The 10,434-nt window shown below is 34.1% G+C and overlaps 1 protein-coding gene across 6 annotated transcripts in view; it reads left to right on the top strand.

The window, feature by feature from the left end:
* The window catches only part of LOC108966017 (CTD kinase subunit alpha), a 57,262-nt gene that overhangs the window by 36,197 nt on the left and 10,631 nt on the right, over window positions 1-10,434 (top strand). For 4 of the 6 annotated variants that reach the window (XM_018928717.1, XM_018928720.1, XM_018928715.1 and 1 more), the window contains 2 exons: window positions 10,075-10,265; window positions 10,364-10,415. In XM_018928717.1, coding sequence (XP_018784262.1) covers window positions 10,075-10,265; window positions 10,364-10,415 — 243 coding nt within the window. Of the gene's footprint in view, window positions 1-10,074; window positions 10,266-10,363; window positions 10,423-10,434 lie in introns of all 6 variants that reach the window. The other 2 variants (XM_018928719.1, XM_018928718.1) reach the window with 2 other exon arrangements.

Genomic DNA, 10,434 nt, shown 5'->3' with positions numbered 1-10,434 from the left:
TTTATTTATTATTTTAATTTTCCGACATTTTAAAATGGAGGAATATTTGTCTGAAATTTTTTGGCATTCATCATAATAATATTTTTCGTAAAACGGATAACGCATTTAATTTTAACTTTGTTTTCCAAAGAAATTTTATACCCGGTACAAAAAGGCTCAAAGTATACATTATAGCATTAAGTATCCATAATTAAAAAAATTAAAAAATACATAACTTTTGTATGTACAAATTTTTCGCGCATGTTACTTTCTGCGGTGACGCCACAGCCGCAAGCAAAGTTGCCACATTATGTATATGAAAATTCCAACATACGCAACCAATTTAGCGCCTTTCGTCAGCTTTTCTTCGATGAACTAGTTATGCGTCACTTTTGCAACACTCTTCATCCATTCTCACCACTTACTGTAACACTGCAATTTCTGCTGCCTCACATAATATTTATACACATTTATGCAACCACAATTCTTTGGCTTCCTTTTAATTATTGGCCCCTTCGGTGCACCTTCTGCCGAAACTTTGTACACACTCACCTCATTTCCCTTAGCGTGTTTTGTAAACATTTWCCTTTTCCACTGTTTGCCTCATCATTGTGCGCTGGTGTTGCAGGCTTGCCGCCTGAGGTCACCGCTTATTTCGCTTGTGCTGGAAGCGTACAATTTAACTCTTTAGTATATTCCCTCTTGACGCTGTGCAAACTAATTAATTTGCTGGCTTTGTGTGAAAATTTCACAGAATATGCAATAAAGTTGGCTCCCGTGGCTGTTACATAGTTCTAGCAAAATTTACCTGACCTCTCTCTAGATAATTATTGCTTATTCATAATTTTTTGCGCTTTGCCTTTTGTGTTTGTGGACTAAAAAAAATCTAACCCACTTTTGACGTCAATTTATTGCTACGTTTTCCTTGCTTTTCATTTTATTTATTTTTGTCTTTTATTTTTATTTTTTGTTTTTCCGTTCTTCTTCCAATCGTAAAATTATATAAACACACGTGTCTGACAGTATGTCTTTTCTACAAATTTGTGTGAATTTGTTTTCCTTTTTCTGAGTGTTTGCACCTGTATGCGTATTTTTAGCCATTGTAAATTTTCTACTTAATTTATTTTAGTAACGAAATGTGGCTTTCTTAGTACTTTTCTATCGTTTGATATTTCTTTTTGCACCCTTCGTGCTTCAATTGGCAGTCCTCCATCTATTTTCTATTGTCTTTTATATACATACATGTATAGCCGTTGTTTTTGTACATTATTTTTTGACATTATGACGCTCACGTTTTATTTTTGTACCGTAACTGCTGCCACGATCAACAGGATCGCGTGACAAAACATCAGTTGATGTTTTCGTTGCATTTCAAATTGCTTGCAAAACATATACACATGTTTAAATTGGAAAGGTTTTCGATTAGTTCTCATTTTTATTTACTCGAATGCAAGTCTCCAGGTTATCCTTAGTTAAGTAATACGCTGAGGCTCACAAATAGATGGTATGAGTATAATACTCATGATCAGCAGCTATGGCTCTGCTTACAAATCGTTTCTAGCTCTTCTGAAAATATTTAATGACCAAATATTGATCTAAATACAAAATATGTCTAATTCTCCAGCCTTTTGACGTCCTTAGCTAATTATCACGTTTCAGTTAACCTACAAATTATCAGATTCCTTAATAACACCTCCAAGTGTACATAGAAATTCCATTCAATATCTGCATTCTTGCTATAATTAGCTGCAAATTGATTTCATATGCGTGCTGTCTATTTTTTTTTTTATTTTTTTGAATCTATTTTTGAACCCACATATGCATATATGTATAAAACATTAGTTCCGATCGCTTCTATAGATAGTTCTGATAAACAGTGGCATATTTTTAGCACAAACGAAGTGACGTCGTACATACATACATACATACATACATATCACAATTTTGTGATCTATCTTTAGACGTGTTAATGTGCTAAACATGATGCTTCTTCCCTCTACAAACAAATACAAATACAAACAATCATAAATTTAAGTTTCACGAATTGTTTTGTCATGATCACATGTCATTAGCGCTACTTAAGGCAGCACGCCACTCTGTATATATACATACAGGCAAACTATACAACATATTGGACTATACAATAACAAAAAAGAACAACAATCACACATGATAGTGTCTGCCGCAATTGGTGTGGAGCAGTTTATTGAGCGAATTAGACAAAGTATTGAGTATTTATACTTTGATATGCTGGCTATGTTCATAAAGCAATTTCGCTAATTGCCTGATAAAAGAAAGAAAATTTCGAAGAAATTTTGACAGCCTAGAAAGAAAGCAATTTTTAGCGTTATTTTTCCTTTTTGTAGGGCGCCCCTAAGTACGCTATAATATGATATTTTTAATATCAATAAATGCACACGAGTACCATGAATTATTTAATACTTTTATATCCAACGTTAACTAAACAGCGTTCGTTACAACAACCATAAAATATCGAAAACCAAATTATTCTGTCCGAAGCACACACAACAGGTTGTTGCTTAGCTAATTCGCCTGTATAAATACATAAAGGATTGTATTATATATTATTTCAACTAAATATATGCAAATTTGTAATTAGCTAAGTTACGTTTTGTCTAACTGATGTGCTGAACACAATGAGGGCGACAGACTGCAGCAGCACGACAATGAAAATGGCGTTGTGAATCCTTCTACATGAACATTTGTGAGAAGGCAGCAACATAACAATGGCCGGCATGTACACAAGACAACACAGCTCTCCATTTTGCATGTACACACTTAAATAAAATGTTAATATTTTTTATGCAAAAAATAAGTAAATAGGTAAATTTATTTGTTTCAAATTATCAATTGTTATATACAACTGTCGGCCTGCAGTCATGTAGTCGTGCAGCTGTCAAAATAACTGTGTCCATAAGAACGTGTGTATTTTAATATTTGACAGATGGCGTTTGCAGTCTGACGCGCTCATTGTGTTCAGCACATGTCGTCTGCTGATCACAGCCAAATATAATATAATCGATCACTTTCAATGAAACGCCTTTGTAAGCAAACCTAACAATGGGTACACACTATATCACATAATTACTTAATTATCATGCGCTCATGTGATTTTTACAACTTAAACTATAAAGTAATTACACTGTCGCAATGCCCACAAAAGCATTATAAAAGTGTCTGATAAGAGCGCGCAATATAGTAGATTTTCGCTAAGTAACACTAATTGGTATTTTATACCAACACCAGTTAAGACAGCGCTTTTTTCGCATTTGATTGACGTTGGTCGGAATTTTTGCTGGATTTCAATTTCCTGTCTTTATTTGTATGCAAGCAATTTTTCCAGTCAGCCTTAAAATTCGCATACTGTTTTTTAGTGTGAGCAAATTTATTATTTAAATATTTGTATTTGTTGCAAATCAAGAAAAAAAGTAAGATGTGCGATGACTGCTTTAAACCAAATTGTTTAAACTAACTTAATTCACATAAATGCGCTAAAAATTCATATTTTTATCGCAGCACAATTAACACTTGTTTAAGCAAATCTTGGCCTTTTTTTAGTTCAAATTTACTTAGTTTTTTTTAATGCTAGATTTTTAGCTTTTTTCGCTATTTTTATATTTGACTTGCAGAAATTGTTTTTTTTTTTAAATAAGTGGCAGATCAGTGATCTGCACTATCCAATTAAAGCGAGGGATAAAAATGAATTTATGCTAGTGCCAAGAACTAATTTATTTAAATTAACTAATTCAAGTGTCCATCTCCAGTGTAGCTGGACCAACACTCCTATATTTGTTTAAATACCACTTAAGATATGTTCCACTCATCACTGCCAGAAGTCACTAAATTTATTGGGTAGGCGAAAAAGTCTTTTCGTATTTCTAATCAAACTTTAACTTACTATACACAGACATGGGTATAACTCTAGCTACTAATACAATTTTTTTTTATTAAATAAATTTGATTTCTGTAATGTCTACGCGTAGCGCAGCAATATGCTCCCGCGGAAAACGCCATTAAATAATACAAATACTACGAGGAGGGCTCGCGCTGGCGACATTGACATTGCAGCGTCTGCTGATGTCTTTATTAATAGCGTTTGTGCTAATTATTTTTTGAAAATCTCTCCTTGCAACATTTTACAAATTATTTATTACAATTTAATTGCTCTTGGCCTCAGCGCTTGCCTGCGGGTAGACGACTCTGCGCCTACCTGTGTCTTCGCGCTTCACTAAACGCTTTTAATGAGTTCGTTTGCGTCCCATTTGCTTCGAAACTTTTCTAGCTTATATTAGATGTTTCATTGCACCATAGCAATTTAAATAATTTCGTTGCAAATTAAGCAGCAGTGCAGGAATGATGAATTTATGTAAATTAAGTAAAAATAATGTGCGCTTATTTGTCAGCCAGAGAAGTGCGCCAATTCTTATCGCATGCGATATATTTCCCAATGTGCGCACGGTGTGCAAGATTTTTGCTTTTCAATCCAAATTGCAAATTGCTCATGGAAATCAAGATTTCGTAGAAAATCAATATTTCTCTGCGCATTAAATATGCTGGCTGGCGTTGACACAAACGGTGTTTGCTTTGTTATTTTTTCTTTCTTTTTTATGCGCTTCCTGCGCATTTGATTATTATCTCTCAATAAAAGCTAGAGTCTGAAATGCAAATATTGTTTTGTAATAATTTTGTAAAACGTTTAGCTGCAGATTGCATTCGTTCGGTACTGTTGCTCGCTCGCTCATTACTCGTAATTAATTTTCGACAGTTTTCTTAATTACGCGCCGCAAATCAAAGCGCATTTTTCATGCGACCCAACACAAACCGAAATTTGTCTACCTTTGATTCATTTATTCATTTCATTTTATTTATTTTGCCCCATAGCAATTTAAGACGCTTTCAGCGCAGGCATTACCTAAAATGCTGCTTCAGCGAACACAGGGAGAGGCGGGTGTGTGGTGAGTCGTAATGATTTCCACTCTTTTTTTACACTTTATGTCGCTTAAATGCGAAAAATTGCATTGCAAAAGAAAACACAACCGAACTCTTGGGAGAAAAATGAAGAAGTGCATTCGTCGTGTGGCATTATTCGTTGTCGTTTGCGCTGCTTGGCGCAATTGCTCTTCATTGACGACAATCGAAGATCGTTTTTTTATTTATCTAACGCTCAGATAACTTTGATTTCTGTTCGTTTTTTTCATCTTTCACTAATCAAACGTCATGCCGATTGCTTAGAGCGCACTCAAGGAAAAATAAAAAAGAGTTCGTTTAGCCGATACTAGAATGAACTAAAAAAATCTACAAAGGAGCAGTTGCCGTGCGAAAGCAATTATTGTGGCTGCCAGCGAGTCCCCCGTGATTTTCCTAAGCAGCATTGCAGTAGTTTCCGCTGGTCGTCAAAGCAATTAACTCGTACATTAAGTGCAACTGCAACGGTCCATTTTTTATAATTTGTTTTATAGTGCTCACGCGCGTGTCGTGTCCCTGTGTTGTTGGTATCGTTTTGGTCGCTTAATAAGGCGATTAAACTAGGTCAAAACCAAATTGTTAAGTGAAGTGGCTTGCAGTGTGCAAAAACAGCATTATAGAAAACAGACAAAATTGTGTCATTGCGATTGAAAATTAAAAAAACAACGCCAAAGTTAAAAATTGCAACGCTTCCAAAGCGTTACTTCGCAAACCAAACTATTTAAAAAAAGTACTTTTTCTCCGCTCGTGCGTAATCGTTTCGACGATTACATAGTAAACGCCTTCAAAGTGATCAAAACGGGGCGCCCGCGTAAAATAATAAAAATCGTGCGTAAGAAAAAGAAAAATGGCAGCGATGGCACCAGTGAAACGGACACCGAAAGGCGTAGTTCCACCACATCGCTGACCACAACCACCCGCTCTTTTGACACAGACGATGACAATGGTAATAATAGTATTGGGGATAAGTCAAAATCTGTTGGTCTGATACGCGTTTCTTCCGCCGGTGCTGCATTAACAAAGCTCCCAAATACTACAGCAAATGCATCCGGTGTTAGCTTACAGAAGAAACCGCCCATTGCGGCGGAGACGCTCAAAGCGAAGCTACTTAGTAAACAAAATGCATGTGATAGTACCGACACAACAACTAGTAGCGGGACGACAACGACCACAACAACTACGACATCCACTGATACGTCGTCCAGCAGCAGCGGCAAACGCGCCCCGCCACTATCAAAAGTGAATGGCCTCCTAAGCTGCACCAATTCGAAGCAATATGATCCAAGTAATATGAGTAAAATAATAGAAATAGCGCAAATTTGTGTGAAAACGAGCGAGCAGCACAAAAATAATGTTTTTTTTTTGGGTATACAAATTCAAATGCGCTGATTTAATTGCAACAAATGTTAATAATCATAATCGATATACATACAGCAACCAAAGCAGCGATTTTCAATAACTTCCTTAAGCTGTCATTGGCTCTCTCCAGTATATAGAAATTATTTGAAATAGAAAATTTTACGAATTGTGCCTATAGCAATCGATAAAGATAAAAATATTGAAAGATTTGTGATGGATATCTTCTATAAAATACGAATGTGTTATGTATTTATACATGCACTTTGCACATTTTGCAGCTGATAATTAATTTTCTCAAAAATTATGATAATTGCTTTTAAGCTGCGCCAGTATTTAGACAAATAATTTCATACTTTACTTTGCTTTAGTGGTGTTATCTCTCGTGTGCGGCGCTACCTTACACTATTTGCAAGTTTTTTTGACCAACTTTTAAATGCTGTCTTTTACGGTCGCCGCCAGCTTTGACAGCTTTTCTAATGCTGAATATTTAACACGGCTCATAAAATGTTTATCACTATTTACTGCTCTTGTGGTTTATTATTTTACACTATTTGCTGACATTCACTGCGCGTTGAGCAGGAATAGTTGAGTTTACTGCTACTATTAAATTATTTTGCAACTGGTTATAATTAATATTTTTATTTTTGCATGTTATTTGGTTTTTTGTTATTTCAATACGCAAAAAATCAAATTTTAATATAGAATACCATAATGCAAAATTTATATGCAAGGAATTCCATACTTAATTCTATTTACAAAAAGTGTGAACACTGTATAACTATGCTTACATAGCATTTACCCAAAAGTAGCTGCAGTTATCGATTTTCATTAATCTTAATCTTAATAGCAATTGTTAGTACATAGTATTTACCAAAAATATATACATATGTATTTTACAAACTTTTACTCTACTTTCAATAATACGCTCAATTCTTCATCACCTTGACAGGTGCACATGAAAAAAGTGACAATCACAACCTTCGCTTTCTACTTTAAGATACAGAAAAATGTTGTAAATTTGCCAAATTTAATTGAAATCAACATATTTGCCGAAAACAGGAAAGTAAAAAGTAAAAAAAAAAAAGTGTGATTGTTGATTTTATCTTACAAAAAATATACCACAACTTTTATAGCAATAAAAAAAAGCAAATTTACTACTTTTTAGCATAATTAGCTTACTGCAGCTGTCATACAAACTCGCTAGCTGCTTACTGCGGTATTTGGATTGACAGTTTAAATGTCAAAGCTAAGGGCAGCATGCATTGAGGAAGGGAATAAATACATGTCAACACCTGCCACAGCTGTTTCAAAGCAGCAAGTTAAATAAAAACATAAACCATTGAAATAGCAGAGGAAGAGGCATTGCAAGGCACTGCTTTCTCTTCGTTCTTGCTTCCTTCAATGAGATTTGATTGACACATACTTGCCATTGGGTTCAGAGGCAAACGCCCACCCACCCGCAGACTACAAGCAATAGCATTACGCTGTATTTTTTTCTATTCAACGACAACTGTGCACTCGTGTTTTACAGTGTGTGCACGCAGTTTTTTTTTTTTGCTAGCTTCTAACTTACACAACAACTTGGTTTATACAACTTAAAGCATGTGTTTACTCGTATTCCAAAATTAGCTTACTGTTTTTGTATTTGATCACTCACTGTATTTTATCAGCAAGGCGAAATTAAATTCTTTGTTAACACTTTTGAGACACTGAGTACACAATATATGCGTGTGTATGAACATAACGCTAAGGCTTTAGTCTGAGATAGAAGCAAATTTAGCGACCTAGAATTTCTTACTTTTATTACATGCCACTCTGTGGGCATGTTGGTGCTTTTGAAGTGTAAACAAATGATAATAAATACAAATAGAGATTATTCTTCATACATGCATACATAGGTGTATATTTATCAAGCGTATTAATCTCCTGAGATTTCCATTGGCACATACGCGCAAGTAATGCAATAAAAATGAAAGCCAAGAAATGGCAGTAATATTTGTGGCGATAAGCGCACAACTACATAAAAGCAGCCACAGAAACCAAGCGCGCCACTCTCGAGAGTAAATTTATTATAACTTTTATTTTTTATTACTATAACGCTTTTGTTAAGAATTTACTGCAGCAGATTGTTAAAGGCGGGCAATTAACGAAGTAAATCTATTTTTTTTATGCTTTTGCTAATAGTAGTAAATGTGTGTTTATGGCTTTGTTTTTAGCAACGCTCCAATTTTCACTTGACAACCAAATTAGTATATGAAAAGTAAAAGACAAAATAAATTTGCTGATAACTAGTTGCGTAAACAACTCATATTTTTTTGCGCTGCTCGCTCATGAAATCATAAATATGGCGAAAAATATACACAAAAAAATAAACAATTACTATTTGTAACCAATGACCATTTCTTTTCACCACGCACTTTGCGCGCTATTTCTTAAACCCTGTACGCAACGCAACACCCACTTCATTTATGCCATCATGCGCCTGCAGGTATGCGACAGTTAATTGGTAAATTAAATGGTCTATGGCCTGAACATAGCGTAGCGAATTCTATACCCAAAGAAATCGATCCAACGAAAGAGAAACTGGAAGGTGCCTGGGAGACGATAGGTAATTTGGAGAAGTGTGTCTTACCTTTAAGGAGGTATTCTACTCTAGAATTTTGAAAAATTCGACTTTTTTTCACATATTAAAGATTCGAACCTGTCTCTTATACACATCTAGATGTGTATAAGAGACAGTGCTGGTGGTGACATTGATGCTGACTCGCCTGGTGGTCTGAAAAAAAAAAAAAAAAAAAAAAAAAACAAAAAAAAAAAAAAAAAAAAAAAAAAAAAAAAAAAAAAAAAAAAAAAAAAAAAAAAAAAAACAAATCAAAATAAATTCTTAATCAGTAAGGATGCTGTTATATTCCCTATATCAGGGAACACGAAATTTTTTTTTTTTTGAAAAATGGCGACTGCCTGTAAATAAAAATCATTTTTTACTCTTTTTTTTTTTTTTTTGAAATTCCTGAATTTTTTTAAAATATTAAAAATATTAAATATATTAAAGGATTATATAAAGATAAAGGATAAAGGATTATATAAAGAAGCTTCACACAAAACTTCAAGTAAATCGGTTGTATAGAACTTGAGATAATGCCGTTACCATGTGGAGAAAAGTAGTTCCGAGAAAACGCGTTTAAAACAGTGAGTCTATCTACCTACCGGGCTAGGTACTGCGTCAATAAAGTAACTGTAGCTCTTAAAATAATTTTAATTTTTAAAAATCCTTTGGCCGATATGTTCTTAAGGGTCTAAACTTTGAATATATGAAAAGAAAATCGAATTTTTCAAAATTCTACAGATAGATAATACCTCCTTAAGAGCGCAGCAACCGTGTTTTTGTGAACTTTGTTTTTAAAATATTTTTTCCAAAAATAGCCGAGTATACATTGTAGTATGTATATAAAAAAATACATATTTTTTAGTTAAGGGTGTGTTTTTCATGTAGAAATAAGTATACATTTAGCACTATTTTACCAAAATATGTTTCACAATTTTTACTCTACTTTAAATAGTACTCAACTGAACAGCAATAAAATTAGAAACTTTTTATGTATGTTAGTCTTAGTGCTTACTTGTTATAGGAACTTGTGCCTTACTTTTTAAAGTTTTCACTTAAATGTCGTGTTTTATATATTGTTTATTTTGCTGCACATATTATTCATAGCAGTTTTAACAAATTTGCTTAATTTTTCAATCCTTTAGGCAGAGATGGTTCCAAGATTACAACAGTCGTCGCCACACCTGGCCAAGGTACTGACCGTGTGCAAGAAGTTTCCTACACAGATACCAAGGTGATCGGCAATGGTAGCTTTGGCGTGGTCTTTCAAGCGAAGTTATGCGATACCGGCGAGCTGGTAGCTATCAAGAAAGTTTTACAAGACAGACGATTTAAGGTAAGCATTTACTTAGCATGATAAAATTAATTGCTGCTTTAATATAATATATGTATATCTAACTAATTGCTGACTTTTTTTTTTTTTTTTTTTTTCAGAATCGTGAATTGCAAATTATGCGCAAATTGGAGCATTGTAACATTGTAAAACTTTTGTATTTTTTCTATTC

Source organism: Bactrocera latifrons, unplaced genomic scaffold (genome assembly GCF_001853355.1).
Source record: "Bactrocera latifrons isolate USDA-ARS-PBARC rearing strain unplaced genomic scaffold, ASM185335v1 scaffold_154, whole genome shotgun sequence".
NCBI lineage: Eukaryota > Metazoa > Arthropoda > Insecta > Diptera > Tephritidae > Bactrocera > Bactrocera latifrons.
Note: the sequence above shows the minus strand (reverse complement) of the source record. Positions and strands in the feature narration are given on the sequence as shown.